Source organism: Geosmithia morbida (assembly GCF_012550715.1).
Source record: "Geosmithia morbida isolate 1262 chromosome Unknown scaffold_0, whole genome shotgun sequence".
NCBI classification, from domain to species: Eukaryota; Fungi; Ascomycota; class Sordariomycetes; order Hypocreales; family Bionectriaceae; genus Geosmithia; species Geosmithia morbida.
Window position 1 is genome coordinate 1,254,989 of NW_023336187.1, and position 20,007 is coordinate 1,274,995.

The 20,007-nt window shown below is 54.6% G+C and overlaps 4 protein-coding genes across 4 annotated transcripts; all 4 read right to left on the minus strand.

The window, feature by feature from the left end:
- Window positions 1-460: 460 nt before the first annotated feature.
- GMORB2_0397 (putative serine esterase (DUF676)) lies at window positions 461-4,404 on the minus strand (the record flags this gene model as incomplete). The annotated part of the gene is made up of 2 exons (XM_035462383.1): window positions 461-3,874; window positions 4,381-4,404. The coding sequence occupies 2 exons, from the start codon at window positions 4,402-4,404 to the stop codon at window positions 461-463; spliced, it is 3,438 nt and encodes a 1,145-aa protein (XP_035325313.1).
- A 727-nt stretch (window positions 4,405-5,131) lies between these two features.
- GMORB2_0398 (IBR domain) lies at window positions 5,132-6,167 on the minus strand (the record flags this gene model as incomplete). Its single annotated transcript, XM_035462384.1, has 2 exons — window positions 5,132-5,309; window positions 5,617-6,167. The coding sequence occupies 2 exons, from the start codon at window positions 6,165-6,167 to the stop codon at window positions 5,132-5,134; spliced, it is 729 nt and encodes a 242-aa protein (XP_035325314.1).
- Window positions 6,168-7,218: 1,051 nt separating this feature from the next.
- GMORB2_0399 (phosphatidylethanolamine N-methyltransferase) lies at window positions 7,219-10,233 on the minus strand (the record flags this gene model as incomplete). Its single annotated transcript, XM_035462385.1, has 2 exons — window positions 7,219-9,974; window positions 10,044-10,233. 2 exons carry the CDS (start codon window positions 10,231-10,233, stop codon window positions 7,219-7,221), a joined length of 2,946 nt encoding a protein of 981 aa, XP_035325315.1.
- A 3,223-nt stretch (window positions 10,234-13,456) lies between these two features.
- On the minus strand, window positions 13,457-14,580 carry GMORB2_0400 (translation initiation factor 3 subunit G; the record flags this gene model as incomplete). Its single annotated transcript, XM_035462386.1, has 3 exons — window positions 13,457-13,681; window positions 13,823-14,471; window positions 14,552-14,580. 3 exons carry the CDS (start codon window positions 14,578-14,580, stop codon window positions 13,457-13,459), a joined length of 903 nt encoding a protein of 300 aa, XP_035325316.1.
- Between the last annotated feature and the right edge of the window lie 5,427 nt (window positions 14,581-20,007).

Genomic DNA, 20,007 nt, shown 5'->3' on the forward strand with positions numbered 1-20,007 from the left:
ATTCCCTGTTCGTCCAACGAGGTTTATCATTTTTTTTCTTCTCTTACTGTTCCTGGCGTATTTTTTTTTATGTATCCTTTTTTTCTTGAATTCCTCGCTTCGTAGTGTATGATCTTATTATATGTTTCATCCGCATTGTTGTTTTTCTTTTTTTTCTCTTCCGTTCGACGCCTGTTTCTTAATTTTCTACCTGCTTAGTGTCTTACTGCCCTACCTCATGTCTCATGGTCATTTCTATCCATCTTGTCGACCGGCGATGCATCATTGTACACATACTTTTAGCGGGGGGGGGGGGGGGGTTACAGATATATTTCATTTCCATGCAACCCTATTCTTTGTATAATGATAATGAGGTGGAAAAAAAACCCCGCCCCTTGATTATTCCCCGATGATTATTATAAGAAAAAATTGAACAATGATACTTTATGTTGCAATGCTGTCGATTCACCGGAAACAGGCCTTAGTGCTGCTCTCCATCCTTTGATAGACTCCTTCTCTTTGACGCCGATCCCTTGCCAACAATCTTCTCGGTCCAGTTCCACTCCTTGGTAGCTGACCCCGTAGGGCTCTTGCTTCTGGCGGTAGGAGACGATGGCGGGCCGTCCGCCTGCTTCCCGTCCGTCCCGACATCGCCGTCGCTATCGTACTCGCTGTCGGCCCAGTCGCGGTCGCTCCACGTCGTGACGTCGCTGCGGTCTATGGTGGACTCGGGCTTGTTGCGCTGGGGGTTGACCGTCAGGCCGGGCACTCGGTCGCGCTCCTCGTCGCCCGTGGCGGGGCGCACCAGCACCTTGTCGTCGCTGCCGCCGCTTCCGCCGTCGCGGGGTGCCCATGACGGGTCGTCCGCCTTGGTCTCCGCCCCGTGCTCGTCCGGGGGCTGGTTCATGTCGAGCGCCCGCTCCCCTAGGTACTGGTCGTCCGTGCGCGCGCGCGCCACCGCCGAGTCACTAAAGTGCGCGTCCACCATGTGCTTGACCACCGGCCAACCGTACGCATTGGCAAACATGCGCCGCACGAAGATGTTATTGTGCGCGTCCGGCTCCAGCTTGACGAGCACCTTGCGCCAAGACAGGCCCTGGTGGTAGTCGCGTGCTATCTTCTCCTCGACGCGCATGCTGGACCCGTCTACCACCACCTCGCCGTCGGGGACGTCCTGCTTCGGCTTGACATCTCCTGCCTGGTTGCCGTTGTCGTCGCCCGTCTCTGTGGCGGGAGAGTCTGCTAGGTGGCTGCCCTTCTTGCCGGTGCTGGCGCTGGCACCGCCACCGGTGGTTGATTGCGATGCCCCGTTCGATGCGGCCGACAGCTGCGAGTCCGTTCTGTTAAACGTCTTTCTGCGCAGAAACGACGACTGTCTCCTCTTTACGGGCGCGGGAGGAATGTCGGTCGGGTGATAGACACGGTCGTGGAAGATTGTGCGCGGCCGTTTCGATGGGTCGATGAGGTACTCGACGTCGGGTATCTTGGGGTTGAGCACGTCGCCGGCCGACTCGAAGAAGGTGGTGCGCGGTGGTGCGTTGAGGCCTCCGATCTCCTCCTCCAACTCGGAGCCCGTCGTGACCTTGGCACGCCTCTCCTGGTCTGGTGACCCGGCACCTGCTGCCGATTTCGTCGCAGGCGCCGGTGCGGTAAGTGTGGCGGAGCTCGAGTTCCCATCGATATGCAGCGTCTGGCTCTTGTTGAGGATCCTGAGCTGCTTCTCCGTGATCGGCGGGTTCTTGGCTGGCTCGCTACTTCTGAAGAGGTTGAAAAAACTGGCCAGAGGACCGGAGCCGGGACCAACAGCAGGGGTGGTGGCCTGGGACTGGGCGATGGGCCCGTCTGCGTCCGGAGCGTAAGATATGGGCACAGAGCCGATGATGGTCCTGCTATCCTCGCCCACGGCATCGTTGGAAGGCTGGGGAACCTGCGACATGTTGTTGCTGTTGTTGTTGTTGTTGTTGTTGTTGTTGTTGTTGTTGTTGTTGTTGTTGTTGTTGTTGTTGTTGCTATTGTTGTTGCTGCTGTTGTTGGTCTTTGGTGTAGACGATCCCGAGTCGCTCGCTTGGGGTTCGACGGCTGCGGTCAGCTGTAGCCTCTGGCGCGCCGTGGCCAGGTTCGTGCCCGTCAGTTCAGCCCAGCCGAAGCCGACCATTGTCTCAACGAGGCCGGCATCCCTCCTGGCCTTGTCGACGCGGCCGAGACCGTGCCAGTCGAGGAAGAGCAGGCAGCTAGTCCGCAGGGGTACGATGCCGTCGTTGACGACGTTGGAGTAGACGGTGCGGTTGCGGAATTTTCTGAGGGCCCGGTGTGCGGGGCCCGTCGGCAGGATCCGCAGCAGCGGCTTCGACTCGGGCTGCGCCTCCCCATACACCTTTCTGTGCGCCGACTCGCCTAGATTGCCGACGAGGGCACCCCATCCACTCCTCGCGAGCGTCGGCGCGCGCCACGTCAGGCCGAGATCCTTTCCCGTCCGGCCAACCAGACCGAAGTCGAGCGCAAACCTGACGTAGGTCGGGTTCTCGTTGCTCAACCCCAGGAACGGCGTGGCCAGGGCGATGAAGTTGACGGGCCGGATGACGTCAAAGAAACTTGGCGAGTGCTTCTGTATGTAGGCCACGGCGTATGTCTGGACGAGGCCGCCCAGCGAGTGGGCGATGAAACTTATGCTCGTAATCTTGTAGGGTCGCGGCCGGTCCTCGACGGGGACCTTGTGCCCATTGGCATTGCCGTGCTTGGCAGGGTGCCCGATCGAGTGGGAGATGTCCTTGCCCAGCGGGAGACATGGCTGATCGGGATATGTCATGGATAGCACGTAGCGTGCCAATCGTTTTCCGAGGTACTTGATGCCGCGTTCCGTCTTGGTGGCATTCCCCGAGTATCCCCGTACGATAACTTCTTCATCGTCGTCGTCATCCTCCTCGCTCGACTCTTCCCCATCAGCGCCGTCGTTGCCTTGTACGGGACCGTCGCCTGGCGGCGATTTTGAGAGTCCCGCCTCGGATGCTTCTGGCTGTGCCTTGCGCCTGGCAGCCTTCTCTTTCGCGCGCCGCTCCTTCGCGTCGATCTTGGCCTGCTTGGCAGCGGCGTCGATGCTTTCTTTTATGTAGAGCATGTCGGCGCTCAGGTTGCTATGCAGGCCGTGTGTCAGGACCACCAGGTGGATCTTCTTTTTGGGCTTGATATTCGAGGCCTCGGCCGGCGTCTTTTCCGCGTGGCTCTTGTCGACCATGCTCTCGACGGGCTTGTCGGGGGCGGGGCGTTGAGAGACCCTCTCGGCACCACGGTCATCCCATCCTGGCAGACGGGGCGTGTTCCACAGGGTGGCTGTGTCCTCGACCTTGAGGCGTACGGCCCGCGAGAAGACACCCTTGGGCTGTGCCGGGTGGTGACCGTCCTTGGCGCCGAGACTCTCCTGGTGGTCGACGAGGTTGCCGGGCTGGTTCTCTTGCTGGCCGGAGGAGCCGGAGGTCAAGGAGGCGATGCCGCCGAGGCTGAGAGACTTGCGGTCGCGGGCGATGAGGACCTCGTAGCCGACGGCGACGGAGGGGGAGAAGATGACCTGGGAGGAGACCTCGACGATCCAGGAGACGGACTCGCCGTCGTGCTCGGGGCCCTTGCCGAAGCCGCCGTGGCTGCCCAGGCCAGCGCCCTGCCTCACGGTGTCGGGGACGATGAGCTCGCACTCCCAGGTGCCGCCGGCCTTGAGCATGGGCTCGAACTCGGGGGTGCCATAGCGCTGGGGGTCGGGGTATTTCTGGTTGGCGTCAAAGTCGGAGGGGTAGGCGGCGACGTAGAGGGAGTAGGGCCCGTGGACGAAGGCGGCGCGCAAGGCGATGGCTGACGTGTTCCGGATGCGCACGTGCAGGCGCTCGGGGGACGGGAGGATCCGATCCTGCGACGGCGTGTACGTGACCGTGTACCGGACCACCTCGCCAACCTTGACGCTGCCAGTCTGGTGGGCGAGAAGCATCTCGCGTCTCTCTCTCTCTCTCTCTCTCGTGCGCGCAGTGACACGGGAGAGAGGGCGGGACGCCTCGTCGATTGTCGGTGGCGGGTGGGGAGGTTCCGACGAGAAGAGGGAACACGTAGAGTGGTCGCTGTGGGGGATGGGCGTGATTCTGTGCTCGAGTCTATTGTATGTGCTTCTGCGAGGCGTTGGTGCGGGTGCGAGTTGAGACTTGGCACATGACACAAAAGGAATCCCGACGATGCTCTACGGGTGGCGATGTGGGGGGGTTGCGGGCGGGTGCTTCGGTGCAGGTGGGCTCTGCACCACTATAACGGCATGTGATGTTGAGGCGCACACACACTATAGGCAGACAAAAGGGGAATGGGAGACGAGGACGATGGTGAAGATGCAAGAAATGATCCAAAAATCTTTTAGAAGAGCTGTAGTACCATTTCTTTGAAGCTGGTGCCCATCTTTAGAGAGTGATGAACGAGTCGACCTCCTCAAGACAAAGAACCGCATGATGCTTCACCGCCCGGCACTTAGGGACGACCCCCAGGACCCCCAACTCAAATATAGGGCAGCACCCCGTACACTCCGCTGAGGCCACTGGAAGTCGGGAATAGAGGGCCTATGAGAGCACCTACGGTACCCCTATATGTATGGATATCCGGTTATTCTCTACGGAGTACAGTGTCTCCACAGCGCCCGGGGCATTATAGTGCCTTTCCAACCTAGACGGCTATGTTGGCTCCATTGCTCGGTCTCGGTCTCTCCTCACCTATACATATAAAGCATTACAAGTATTACATACACGAATACCTGTTGAGGTAGGTATATGTATTCGTGGATCAGCATATGAATCTTCCGGGTCTCCGAGTCTCCGAGTCTCCGAATCCGAGACAGACGGTCTCGCTATTGGGCCCTTTCCTTCCCCAATCGGACCCGCTTCCACGGAGGCGGTAATCGGGGCATGATTATCCGTCGGTGCGACCGACGCACATTTCGTTCGGGAGAAGACGCGCTCTTGCACGCTGAATGCTCCCATCCCATCTTGGTATGGGATGCTCAGCTCTCCACGGCCCCCCAGGTAACTACCGTCCACCAGCCTGGGAATAAAGACGTGTCTATGCTTGGGCCTGCCGGCATCGAACCTGTTGTGGTAGGGATAGGTCAGGGAGGCCCTCATAAACTCGCTGTTCACGGAAATCCACCCTGAGGGCCGAGGCTCATGTTCACCGCCGTCGCAGTAGTCATCGTCATGGCCATGTGAGGGGTTGCCGTAGGACCCTTCTCGTCCGGTAGGATCCTGAGCATGAGCTCCTCTGAGATGGCCGAGAGGTTGAAGAGTTCGATGGCGCCAAGTGCTGGTGATGTGCTGTACATATGTAGCAAGGCACGCGCAGTTTTTCGAGTAATGGCCGCACCGCATGCAAAACGAGACACCGCATCGGCTGGATGAGGGAGGGAAACGAGACTGTCAGTGAAGGGACGGAAGAAAGGGAGAAGATGGGAGTGAGACGATAAGCGAGGCAAGGAGAATCCCGTCCCCGAGCAACCCTGCCTGTCTCTGTCTGCGCGTGACGGCGGTGATGGTGTATGCATATGTATAAGGGCGAGGTTCAAGTTCAGGTCTTCAGCCTTACCAGAGCATGTTATCGCAGCCGCCATCCTGTTCAACGTACATGAGACACCTGGGACAGGCCTTCCAGCCCTTCCTTCTCGCGATGCGCATGAATTCCTTGGTGTCCTCGTCGTAGCAGCACTTGTCCTTTCCGTGCCAGCTGTCCGAGCAGTCGACGCACACCTTTTCCTGACACCCGGCGCACAAGGCGTGGTCGTGACCCGTCCCGTCCGTGGACGTGACGTACTCGCGGCGCCTTATGAATCTGAGGCACTCCTTGTTTGGGCAGTAGAGGGGCTTCACGGCCGTTACCTCCTCGTACCGGATGCTCCAGTTTGTCATATACGTCGGCGACAGTACCTTCCCAACGTCGCTGGCAAGGATGCCTTCCCTGCCGCAGCACCGCGGTGGCATGTACGCCGCCGTGTCCTTCAGGGACAGGTCAAACATGTGTTTGATGCAAGGGTGACAGATAGTGTGCCCGCAGGTGGAAGTGGTGATGGTATCGCCCACCGGCCATACTGCCACGCAGATTGCGCACTCGGCTTCTTGGTAGGCTCGATCATCTCCGTGACGGGAAGCTGGCCCGGTGTGTGTCCTGTGCTCTTCCATCGGTTCGTATCCAGAAGTTACTATGCCAGTTACGTTATATGGTGAGTCTGTGTGTGTGTGTTGGAATGTGGGGGGGGGGGGGGGGGGGGGGGTATGCATGTGTTATATATATCATCTGGACCGGTGTTATCGCGCTTGTGACCTCGCTCAGTCTGTCTACAACGTCTTCATTTATCAAAATACCATGTCCTTTCCTACAGATGTCTCATGAACATTAACCCTACATGGTAACCTTTCGGAGTATGCGGGTGCTCGTGGCGCACCGCAAAAGCTGGGGAAGATAGGTACAGTCTTCACATTGAATCACATCCTATTCGATGGGTCTTGTTGAAGATATACCATAGTTCCTTTGAAAAACACTGCTGCACTTAAATGTTGATTCCGCAAAACTCGACACTTTTGTAGATACTGCTCTCTATGCCTCGAAGTCTCATCCCTCTTCCTCATTCGGAAAAGTTTGAAACGCGTTAGATTGAGAAGCCTGTTCATAACTGAGCTTGATCTCAGATAAGCTTGGAATTGGGGGGGGGGGATGGATACATAATTCTCATTCAGAACTGTTGACCGCAACTCGGTTATATCCGTTGACAGTATCTTCGGACCGGAAGCATCATACATCGTGGTTAAGTAAAGGTCTCTAGATGGTCATCCTGCCTGGGGCCTCATGATGGATACACCTGACCGGCTACTATGTCCCCAAGTACGCTTTAGGTGTTCGGGGCTATCATCCGGAGTATGAACTTCACGGAGAGATACAGAAAGGTGAACACTAGAGGGTAATCACTTATTTATTTATTTTCTTGTCTTCCTCTTTTCTACTCTTGCTATCGAAAACAGTTCTCGCAAAACTTCTGTTCACTTGACCCTTTTCTTCTACAGAGCAAGGTAGGTAGGTTATTTGGCCGCGTGTCATACTTTTTTTTTGACTTGCACGCTGTTGAAGTTCTGTAAGAATGTGAGCAACTTTATCTCTACCCAGAATCCAGAGTGAACTTACTCTTAAACGGGCGTCGCGGTTCCCGTCGAGGTAGATAAGCTATACGGTGCCTGTTCACATGTCAGCTTCCGTCCTCTCCTCTTCCTTGGAAGGGATGACCTGCAGACTCACCAGAACTTGCTTAGCATTGCATATCCTCCACGCCAGCTTTCTCACATTACCATCCGCCATCACCACAGCAGGTGCAAACTCGATGCCAAACATTTCGCGGATAGCATACACCACCCGCTTCGAGTACTTGCTGTCCCTCTCGACATGGCTGCCGAACGGCTCGTCGACGCTACAAGGTGAAATGTCCGGGTCGCGGTCGAGGCAGTTCTGCACGACCGGCAGGATGGCCTCCTCCACCGCAGCCTCGTACGCACCGCTGATGCCCTGGGAATTGAATTTCTCGACCACACCATCTCCATCGACGCTGTTGTCATCATCATCGTCCGCGACAAACTTGGCGATGCGAATCTCAAAGGGCTCGGAGATAGCCATAGCGGTGTGCTTCCCGTCGTGGTGGTAGCGGAACTCAAAGACGCCTTGGGTCCACCACAGCTTGTCGCCGTGGAAGGCAACCTCACCGGACACCATGTCGACGTCGCTACCGTCGTCTGCGGGGACGCTGTGCTCCGGCGTCGTGATGCTCACGTCGGCTGTCATCGCGTCGTAGACCCTTTCATTGGTGGGGGCCCACCGGCCTAGCGACGACACCTCGGTCGCTTCCCTAGAGCGGTTGTCCGTCACCATGTACAGGCCTATCCAGTCACTCTTGCTGTGGTTGGCAGGCGCCCTCCACGTCACCTTGAGGGGCGTGCCGTATTCGTAGACCCGCGTCTTCACCTCCTTGGGGAACCGAGCGTTGAGGCTCTCCTTGCCCGTAGACCTGTGCTTGAAGCCCGAGTGGGTCGGAAATTCCGTGCCGCTCACCGAGAGGGCGTAGTACTTGGGGTTCAGGCCCTCCAGGTCGGGGGATATCCTTGTGATGGTGAGGCGCGCGGGGGCTACGTTGAACAGGGCGGTCGTGTCACGCACAACAGTCTTCATTCCCGAGGCAAACTTGGGACGGGCCGTGTCGATAAAGTCCTCGACGAAGTGGGTTGTTTCGTCCAGGACCTTGTCGACGCTCTCGGACCATGTCCTCACAGGCGACGGCAGCTGTCGCTTGATGAACTTGGTCAGGCCGGCCTCACGGCGCAGTGACATGCCGTACACCTTTTGCATGTGGGGGCGTTCAACATAGGTAATGTACCATAAGGTCAGAAGCTGGGTCATCATGGCAAGGAGGAAGATGGATCTGCTCCACGTAATGAGGGCGGCGCCCCAGGTTCCGGCGATGCCAAAGACACGCTCGGGGTTGTTCACGAATCGGTAGATGGAGGTGTATGTGAGCTTGGCACGTTGGTCAAAGAAGAAGTCACCACAGAACCAACCGAACTCGCCGAGTGAGTCGTAGACGCTGAACGCGGTCCACAGCTGGAGCGCAACCAGGCTCGCGCCGAGGACGTGCTTGAGCAGGACGAGGCCGTGGGTCCAGTCTTCGGGTGCATTGTACATCTTCCAGCACGCAGCCATGAAAGAGGCGTTGGCCATGATCTGGAAGATGTGGTGCAGGCCTTTCCACTGACGCCAAGCTTCGCCGGCGCTCTCACCAAACTTGAGGAAGTGACGGGTCCACATCTTGGTCTTGGACTGCTGATCAAGGATAATGCCCAGCGCCAGGTGATACCAGAGACGCCAGGCGAGAGCATGCATCACGAAGGCACCCTGCCAGACAGGGGTTGAGGGAGTGGCGAACGTGAGGGCAGCTACATACGACGGCAGCAGGATGACGGCGACATCGGGCACACGGAACAGATCGATGTTACCCAGGCCAACCATGTCGTGGACCGGATAGGGGAGCTCCATTCGAGACATGGACACAGCCGAAGGCTGTTGGTCCGACGGCACCTCTAGCATCAATTGCGAGTCACTTTGGCTCCGGGCTTCGCTCCTCTTGCGGGGGGGAGGCGGGTTGTAGGTCTTCTCGATATGTGGGTTCTCAACTGTCACAAGGAAAGCGAACTGGGCGAGGTGGGCAGCGATAGAGATGAAGAGCACCTCGTAGCTAGCAGCCATCATGGAGATGCCATAAAATCCGGCATAGCCGATGCTGTACATGGGATGAGGGGCCATCTCGAATACGCCATCAAACGTCAAATCTTGGTCGATCAAGTAGAAGAAGTCACCCCAGTACCATGCAAAGTCTTTGACCACGCGGTGAGCATCGAGCTTGACCCACAGGTTGAAGCCGACGAGAGTAATGCCGAACACCCAACGAGCTATTCCAAGGGTGAGGCTCTCCTCTTCGGGGCGGTGTCCGCAGATGACGGCAAAGAGACAGTAGGAAACAAAGTCGCACATGAGGATGAGATCGACGACCCTGCGGAAGACGAGCCAGGTGTTGTATTCGAGGGGCGCCTTTTCGAACTCGTAGTCCTCGGGTATCTTAATTTCGAGTTCCTTTTTTAGAAAATTGTACAGCCATGGCCTCGGCTGGTTTCCGGAGTCAGGTTTTTCGAACAGCTTCCAGCGACGGGCCCACGTGATGAGTCGGCGATGGTGGGACTGGTGGTGGAGTAGGAGTCCAATACCAGCGTTGTAGGCGGCACGCCAGAAGAGGAAGACGAGGGCAAAGACGGGTTTTTTCCAGGTAGCGGGAAGCAGGTAGGCCAGGGCGATGAGGGCGCCGAGGATAGCCAGGACGGTGGCATCAGACAAGTTCTTGGGCTGGCGTGGGTCCAACAGCTGCGATACCATGTCATGAGTAGTAGGCACGATGAAAACTTGGGAGGTTCAGCATGCCATTATATCACTTTACCTGGCAAAGGAAGTTATTCGGGTCGCCAACTTACCTGTACCGTCAGGAGTGCGTCCATACGTCTTCTTACCCTTTACCTCGGCAGTGGAACCGGACTCGGCGGTTGAGCAAGTGGTCCCGGCGTCGGTGGGTCCCACATTGTCTCCGGACGGAGACCCGTGGGGAGCTCTCTGCCGAAGTTCGGCGGCGTCAACAGCCCCCTGATTGGTGGCGGGGGTGGTCATTCTCGAATGGGATTCTTAGCAGTTCGAAAGGGTGTCCATGGGAATCTAGGCGTTGAAGCCAGACAAGCAAAAAGAAGAGAAGCGAGTCTCGAGAACCGTTGGGGAGCGGGGTTTAGTGGAAAAGGATAACAGGAGAGGGCGCTAGGAGTAAGAGAGGGAAAAAGGAAACGTAGGTGAAATGAGACGATGACGGGCCTAGCCGGATTGGCGAATGGGTCCGTCGTGTGCTTTTTGTTTGTACTGGTGCCCGACGAACCGTTTTATTGACAGACGATCAAATTGAGAGAGTGGACAACGAGGGCTAAAAGCTTTCCTTCTCTTCCTCTTTTCCAGGAAAAAAAAACTACTGCGGATCGTTGAGTTGTATTGGCGTCTCCGCTTGGTCGTCGACGCTGTCGTCCCGGAATGCACACTGGACAGGTTGTAATACTCGTATGTAATATTACGAGGAGCAAGGATCTCGGAGTGTGACCATAGACAGGTGTCGGAGGGTGTCGAGAGCAGAGTGGGGAGGTCTACGGCCAGTCGCGTGTGTTAAACCCACAGCTGCACAGCTGCTGCAACCGAGAGTGCGTTGTTATGGATCATTACTCGGTTACTCGTAATGGCTTGTTGAGAATTGCATGTTGTGGCTGAAAAGCAGTTATTGAGAGGAAGAGTTGGGAGGAGGGTGGCAGTGGCCAATGATAACCCCCCCAATGGCTTCAATGGTCCAATGGAGGGCAGGAGCTTCCTCGTTTCAGTCCCGCTTCCTCTTCTCGCCCTTTCACTTTCTATAAACTCTCACCTGCTCTTTCCCTCTTGTCCCCTTCCATGCACTTCCATCTTTGTCTCGCTTACTCCCTCCACGTTTGTGCCTCAATCTTCAGGTTTCTGACTGGTGACATCAATTTTAGCTTTTTGGCACGTGAAAGTCGCACAGAGGACAGCCAGCACGTGTCTTTATACTTGTGTGCATCAACTGCCCATCATCACAGTATGTACTTTTGCCACACCTCCTCGATGCTACTAGTATTACTAGTACTACCGAATCATGCCATCATCAGGAATGGTAGCTTGGTATGATTGATGCCCGCCCCTACGATAAAAACCATCATTTCGTACCTTACGGATAGCTATCGTAGGCTCCATATTCACGGGCATAGTAGCAGCAACCTGCCGCAACCGCAACCCGCACCCGCAACCCGGCCTCTTTCAACAACCCCGCTGCGACTCCCTGCGACTTCCGTGGCCTCCCGTCTCCGCCGACCCGCACATGCAGTACAGCATGAAGTATTCATTACATGCACACAGTATCTTGCATCTGGCCCAGCACTCCTCGTGAGGCTGGATTTTATTATTATCACGGAGAAAACATATATTGCCTATCACCCTCTCCTGCTCTGCTCTACTCTGTCCGCGCTCTCACAGAAGAAGAGCAATGCTGCGGCTTGCCAGTAACAATGGGTCGTCGCATGCAGATGCGACTTCCCCTGCCCGCTGTTTCCCAGCTGTTCACCTGTCCCATCATGATCCGTCCTGATTGAGCCATGTCAGGGCTTCTCGTCCTGTTTGCCCCACGCCCCTCCACTCTGAGGTCTTGAGAAGCGGGGACTTGCTTCTGTACGCCAATCCAATCTTGGCGCCGTCTAGCTGTGAGGGGTGATGGGTGTGAGAGTGTGTGAGAGCGAGCTTGCTTTGAAAGCCGCCATGTTACAAGTAGGTGCGTAGTATTCTAACATCTTGGCACTTTGATACTACCAATAGTAATATTACTACTCATCTGCTCTCGCGTACGGCCTTGAACCGGAAAAACTTGTCCGCTCAACCAATGTGTTGCAGATAGCCTTTGTGGTGATGGCGAGCGGGATAGCCTTGCCATGTGGATTCTCCTTGACCGGCATAATGGCCACAATAAAGATGGTGCCTACATGGTACCTTTTTTATTGAGGAGAACTTGCCTCCGTTGTGTCCCATCTCTCGCATCCTAGCTAAGGCCCTGCTTGATAGTGCGCTCATAGTCTCATGCCTGAACAGATCTAAGAAACCTAGCAATATCATCTACCTCGTCCGACTCATTGAGCCAATGTCCCTCCACCTCTGCACCTTCATACTCCTTCCACTGGACACGAAATCCTAGCTTAGGGAGGACATCCTCCGCTCGTCGATCGAGCTCTACATTTACCACTTCATCCGCCCCATGACCTGTGAAGACGAGAGTCTACCGGAATGGTGAAGTTGCGGATTATAACACACGTGGTAGTCCGTGTAGTACCTCCATGACAAACCCCTGTGCTTGGTTGGAACCCTTTGTAAGGCCTCCTTCTTCCACGTTGTCCTCAACTCCTCGATCACTGAGATTCCCAGCAAGAATGCTTCCTGAATTTTCAATCTGATCGGTAGAGGGAAGCCATGTACTGGCCCCAATCACTCCTCCAAACACCATCCCCCCTCCATTCTTGCCCTCGTTCTGGGACCCGGCTGCCAGAGACAAAAAGAAATCTATATAGCAATCGCACCACCCTGACTGATTCCCCCAAGCACAGGCCGCCGCGGATCTTCTAGAGTATTACTTTCCTCACGCACAATCCCAGAGATCTGCTCCACGCCCGGCCATATCCCCAGGATTTGTCAATCGAGTTCTTGACGGGGGGGGAGATACGCGAAACTCCGCACGTCAAACCAACATGGCATGTCCTCTTGGAAGATGTTGCTCCATGATTTGGGAAAGGAAGAGAAAACGAAGCTTCAGGCCCGTTGGCGATGGTATGGAGAGGAGGAGGTCAGAGGTTAATTTGTGCAACTATGTCGCTTTTCCTGTTCTTCTATTTCCATACACACATCAATAGAGAAGAAGAACAGTGACTGGAGAAGTGGTTGTGTGGGGAAAATATAGAACAAGATACAAGATACAGCATGGAAATTTTGTTAACCAACCACTTGAATTAGGTAACAATATAGGGTCCAAAATGGTCCTTTTTTGCAGAGATATTTGAGTTCGCGGCTCGAGTCCTGTTTCTTCTCTTTTACTCATCTGCGTTCATAGCACTCCTGTAATGGATTCCCAGATATTGAGAGGAACAGAAAGATGGAGAGAGGGAGGGAGAGAGAGAGAGAGAGAGAAAGAGAAGAGACATGGATACACAAGAAGCATGTGCGGACGTCAGCGTTGAAATTTCGTTACCCCCCGTATCCGTAGCCCTAAATGTCCCATTGAAGAGGAAAAAAAAAGAATCTAAACAATTTACTGAGCCTTCTTGGCAAACTCCACCCTGAGAATGAGGTGCTTGAAACCGAATCCGTCCATCTTGTTGCATGCCTTGACGGCGTCTTCACGGTCGACGAAGCTGATAAAGGCAAAGCCCTTGGCCATGCCGGTCTCGCGGTCCTTGGCGAGGAACACCCTGGTGACGCGACCGAACCTCTCAAACATGTCGCGGAGTTCACCTTCCTCTGCCATTTCGGAAACCTGTTGTATGTCAGAAAGGAATATACATATATGCAGAGAAATGACAGATCTCAAGAACAAGCTTCGCCCCAGTTCAACCAACCAGGTTGGGGCCAGGTTGGGGGAGGGGGCCGGCGACGATGATGGGGGGAAGGGACTTACGTTGGTAACACGCAGGGTAGCAAAGTCATCACGGTCTCCAAATTTGGAGCCACCGGCCATACGCTCGCCAGCAGGACGGTCCCCGCGCAGAGCGGGGGGGACATACGATCCCTTCTTGTCGCCTCCGCCGGCGCCGCCGCCGGCGCCACCAGCAGAGCTGGGCTCATCTCCCATGCCGGCAGCCGGGTCGGCCGAGCCAGCGGCTCCGACGGGGGCCATGGTGTCCTTGTAGGGACAGCGGGCGGTGAAGTGCTCTCCGCTGCAGATACGGCACTTGACCTTCTTGTCCTTGAGCTTGTCCTTGAGCTGCTCCTGCTCGCTCGACTCCTCCTTGGCGTCCTTGCGCCAGTTGATGCTGGGGCGGAAGATGATGTTTTCTCCCACCGACGTCGTGTCCGTCGTCGGGCCGCTGCCGTCCTTGGCGCTCTGACCGAACTTGGACCACGTCTTGCGGTCCGCCACCCGGGGGTTCACCGTCTCCTTGTGCGTAGTGAAGCGGACGCGCCGCGTCGTCTTTACCTTTTGTCCATCCTCATTGATGCGGTACGAGATGACCGTCTTGGTGCCGTCCTTGTTGGAGATGGTCTGCGTGGGTGGGAGCTCGGTGGGAGCCGTCTCCTCGATGTCGTCGTCGTCGGCCCAGTCATGCCTGTTGGGTTTGGTGGGGTCAGTTCTCTTTTTTTTTTCCTCAATAAATTTCCCTTGCTTCTTTCCGTGACGAGGACGTACTTGGGCTTGTTGGCGACGAGGGAAGCCATGATGAATAATTCGTGCGCGACCGTACGTCTGTTCACTCCAGCCTCGAAATCTTCACGGCGTCGTCGAGTCGTCGGGGAGGGGTTCGGTGGGCTGAGGATGCGATCGTGGGGTTTCTTCAACTCAGTTGGAAATTATCGTTTTTCGTGGTGTGCTGATGATAATGGTGGGGCAGGGAACACACACACACACACACACACATACAACCCATCTCAGCCACGGCCACCAGCTAGACAGAGCCAAGTGTGGCGAGTGGCGTAGCTTGGGTATGCACGTCACATGACTCCTAACAGTATCAGACTGAGCGGCGGAAAAATGTCGATCAATCTGTCACACTCCTGTGCCACATACGCCACGCCGCCACCGGTGGTGCACACACCACAAATCACACTACCGGGTAGCGGAGAAGCCACTATAAACTCGTGACTAAGGAGGTTACAAGGTAGATAAAAGTAGGAGTCCCTTCCCAAGAATAATAATAGAGAAAGTAATATTTAGTTACCATAAAGTAACGATACTAACTATATCATCTACCTTACTTCTATATTGCTTCTCTTATCCCACTAAAAGAGGGATGTCCGTCTCTTTTTAGTGTGTCTTGTGGTATGCCGATGGTTATTGGTTGTCGTATGTTCCTTCTTGAGGGGACAGATCTAAGGTTCTTATTATCATACGTTTCCGCCGTTTTAGTAGATGGGAAAGCAGAGCTATCCCGTGTTATGTTTTAATAGGGACGGTGTCGTGTCATGTTTTTTTGGCCGTTATGATGGCGGGAAAGCAGAGCTGTCCCGTGTCATGTTCTGACAGTCTAACGGTATAATTGTCAGGATCGACACATGAGCAAGACCGTGCAAGAGGAACGGCGGAGGTTGTGAACGGTAAGAAGGTATCGGGATGTTGTTATGAGTTGATTTACTATGACAATAACCGTCGTTTCTTCTTCTTACCTTGGAACTCTGTCTCCATCTTCATTATTCGTTGCCATGATGGCCCCAGACCCACCGATCCCAGAAGCTATTCCCAGATCCTCAAAATCATCGCCCGACTGACACGCCCATTCCGCCTGGCCTCCCCAGCGATGACGAGCTGGGGCACTGTGAGCTGGGCCGAAGTGTATGGCCAGGTGTTCGCGTATCGCGAACTCCGACAGCTCGGCTCCTCTTCGCGCGCCCCAGAGCTGTACTCCGCCTTCCAGAAGGACCACACGGTGGTCATCGTCATGGGGTTCATCCACGCCTTCTCTGGGAGCAGAGAAACCCGACACTACGGAAGCGTAGCTCAGATACAGGATCACTTCAATCGCGTTCGTTTTTTTCTTCCTTTTTGCCCACGCCTATCTAAGTAATAAGAATCGTGGAACCATAAAGCCGAACCTAGAGTCTATTGCTACCACGACATATACAGGCCTAGTTTTGTCTTCAACATGAGCAAACAGATGGGAAGACACGGGGTGGTGATTGTCGACTACGGACAGGTTAGCATCCTCCCCCTCAGCTTCTTTAACACCGAGCTATTACGAGATAGATGGCACCTCGATCTCAAGGAGTGCATGAACGTGTCAAGCTCTCAGGATAGTATACACTACAACAACGCAAACGCCCTGTATGTCGTCTCCGGCTCAAATGACGGCCACCTCTCCGAGTTCGAAACTATATCTGGTCAGGTTGACGGGGGCGGATCGAAAACGCAGGAATACCCCCTTACTAAAGATGAATTCGGAAGGATAGTGTTGGCTTTAGGACCTAGGCGAGGCGCATTCTAGGAAAGGTCAAGCTAAGTATTTAGCAACGTCGGTAGCGGTCGGTAAGATGAGAAGGAAAAAGAGGGTCAGTGTCATACTTTTGATGTGTCTTCCTCCATAGTTTAAGTAAGCGAGACTCGACTATAATGTCAGATCCGTCCCTTCCAGTACAGAAGAACATACATCAACAATCAATAATCAGTCATCAACCATCGACCGTCGGCATGCCACAAGACATACTAAAAAGATACGAACATCCCTCTTTTTGTGTGACATTAGTAGTGTTAAAGCTCTTACTCTATATTGTTATCATAGTGCTAGACTCGACCGTTTCATGGCTGAGTGAGTCCCGCCTACCTGAGCTACGAACTGATTTACCACGACAATTAATACTCGCGATCATTAGCATTTTCAATGATCGTGATTTGGGTGTGTGATAGATGAGTAAGGAGGAAAATGTGGAGTGCACGTGAAAGTCGCATGACGGGCCGCAACACGCTTCTTGTATTCTGTACGCGTAACGCCTACGAGTACTCTGTTAGCGTCTCTTGGACCGGTCATAAAGTCTGAATCCTCGCCTTCTCATACACGGGCATACTGAGCAAGTGCCAAGATGCATCTTCCATCGGGTTCCGGCCCTCTCTCACCAAAACTATCAGTCATGATTCTCAATCTACGAAGTAGTGCGGAAAAGAGCAATATCGGGCATGACCTTGCCATCCCGGGGTCCCTTGCGACACACGTTGGTACCTAAAGTGTTTGAGTGCTGGCACAGCCCCCCGGGTGCGGTTGCCGAGGGCTCTTGACCACGTAATCATGGCGGAAAAGACCATGTGAATAAAAGGGAAGATGATGATCTCCATTCCCGTGGCGCAATAGGGTTTGCCATTTATTTCCTCCTCCTCCATACTCCCTCCCTATCTGTCCCCTCACCTGCGCATTCTCCTCCTCTGTGTGTTCCGGCATCACCACCATCGCTGCAGCTTGAATCGATCTTACTCATACCACGGCACACGTCTATACATAGCAAGTTCTGTCAGGGAAATCTTATCGTTGCGTCGTTCAGGTCCTGTCCAAGCAGGCAGCGCCACCTCGACCCTTTCCGTCCACGCTCAGCTCTCTCGGCCTCCCGACCCGAATATGTCTGGCAAAGACGACAAGAACGGCCAGCCTCCGCCGTACGAAGGAGCATCTGGCGCGCCCCCCAACGCCCCGCCCCCCAACGCCTACTATCCCGGCCCCGGAGGCCAATATGGACAAGGGGGTCCGCCGCCCGGTGGTCCGCCCCAGGGAGGCTACTATCCTCAGCAGCCTCCTCCGGGTCCATACCAGCAGCAGTATCAGAGCGGTCCTCAGGCAGGATACTACCAGCAGCCCTACCCGCAACAATATCCTCCACAGGGCCAGTATCCCCCCCAGGGGCAATATGGACAGTACCCTCCGCAGGGGCAGTATAATTCGTACGCCCGACAGAACAACGATCAGGGCGGCGGTGCCGGAGCTGGCCTTCTAGGTGGTTTGGCTGCTGGTTTGGCCTGCTGCTGCTGTCTCGATTGCTTGTTTTAATATGAGGATGCGACTCTCTTCCTTTTTTGTTCTTTTTTATCTCTTTATGAGTCAATTGCCTGGACGATTAGACGGGTTCCTTGTCTCAGGAGGTGTGCTCCGTAATTTCGATGGACTTGGGTCTCATCTTCTTCCTGTCTTGCAAAAATGCTGGGGTCAGTCTTTTTTCTTCTTACGAATTGCTCTCCACCGGCGTTTAACTCAATTATGGGGTCAAGGAAAGATGACGACTCCTTTTCATCCCTGATGCTATAATTCCCAAATTCAATAGGATATAATATAGTATTTTCGTTTTAATCACTTTGTTGTCGATGACATGTTGTTACGACCAGGTGTGAAGCCCCGTTTTCATTCATCTTACCCTGTGGAACACCCTAAGATTGGCTACCCGATAATAACATTCGTAGACGAAATTTTGAACAACTATGCAGAGCAATGTCATGATGTCATCTCCACGAACCCCACGGATGTTGCAGGCAAATACGCTTTCCCCCATCCTATCTGTTTCCCCTGAACGGGCCCAGCATCCGATAGGCATGGGACTGGGTGTGTTGAAATTGGCATTGCCAATGCATATCTTACGGAGTATACGCGGATACTCCATAAGACTGCCGTGACCCGTAATACCACAGCGAAAGAAATGGAGGAGGAGCCCACCAGGAGTACCCGTCGTAATATTTATTATACCCGAAGGCATAATGAACCGAGTCACTGACTGTGCGGGGAGTACGAGTAGGTGTGGGTGATGATGGAGTTGGGTAAGGCTGACGTGCCTAGAGTGTGACGGGATACCGGGAAAAGCAGTAGCGGTAGTAGCGGCACGGGATTCAAGTGGTGATTCTTGTAGTACGTTTGTGCTGGTGGTGATGGTGTAGTGCGAACCGGTATCTCGTGTGACGTAGTCTAACTTGTCTAACTAGCTGAAAAAGGAGGCCTCGCTCGTGATCTTGACCGTCTTCGTCTTCGTGAACGGGGGGGGGGGGCATGTTGATGCTCTGATGTCCCGATTGTTGACTTCTGCCGATGGTGTGGTGCGATTACGTCGTTTGTGCATGGCCTGTGCAGTAGTGAGTGCGACTAGCCAAAGGCAGAAAACAGGACACGGCGATTGTCCCCCTGCGTGGCGCCAAACTGGGACTCGACGAATAGTACAGATCTGTACATGATGTACAGGTTTCTTTCTTCACAGGACAGGACATGCACAGCCTGTCAGCCTGTCAGCCTGGCAAGAGCAAATTATACTGTTGATATCTGATATCGAAGCGCTCGATGATATATATATATATACATCTCCACTGTGTCAATGTATGACCATGCCTACATGTACTGGATAATAAAGAAGGCCGGATGAAACATGCAGCCGCCAGGGACAAAGGGGGAGGGGGAGGGGAGGGCGCGCTTCGCCTTAGCAAGCGCTTGGGTAGGATCGCTGGATGATGACGATGCAGAGGGCGCGCATGTAATAATACTTTCACTGACAGCACTGTGCAGCGGCCCGGACACCTGTATCTTAGGTGGGAGAGTATCGCTAGTCGCCTACCTATGTGGAATTGAAAGCAGGGGCCTGTCGGGGGCTAGGGCAGAGTCCATCAGGTCATCAGGGGCGGCTCTCCTGGACCTGGAATATCCCCGGAGCGAAGCGCGGTGCAAGCCCCACAATCCGGACCTACTCGAACATGTAGACAGTCGCTCCAGGCTGCTCATGTCTAATAAAGCCACTGATATCATCGACCCAAGCATCCGTGGACCATGCGAGATTCGCTAAACAGGTGGCAGGTGCTCAACAGCTGCCGTGACCCCTGTACAGCTGCGCTGCACTACACCACTAGCTCTGACCCTTTGACCCTTTCAGGGGGGGAGGGGGGGGGGGAGCATTTGGCGGGTTCTTGGCCACTGATGGCACTTAATTTCACTGCGCTAAGGCCGTACTAGGCAACGCAAGATGATGGGGCTCTCCCCCCCTCCTACTCGTAGTGCGTCCTAGTGTGTCCCATACGCATTTGTTGCTCGGAGATCGTCAGTTGCTCTCCATCATCCTACGAGAACCAATGACGCTATGCATCGTTTTTTTGTCCCCCAGCATCTTTCGTCCTTTTTTCCTTCCTTTCCTTTTCTACCTTTT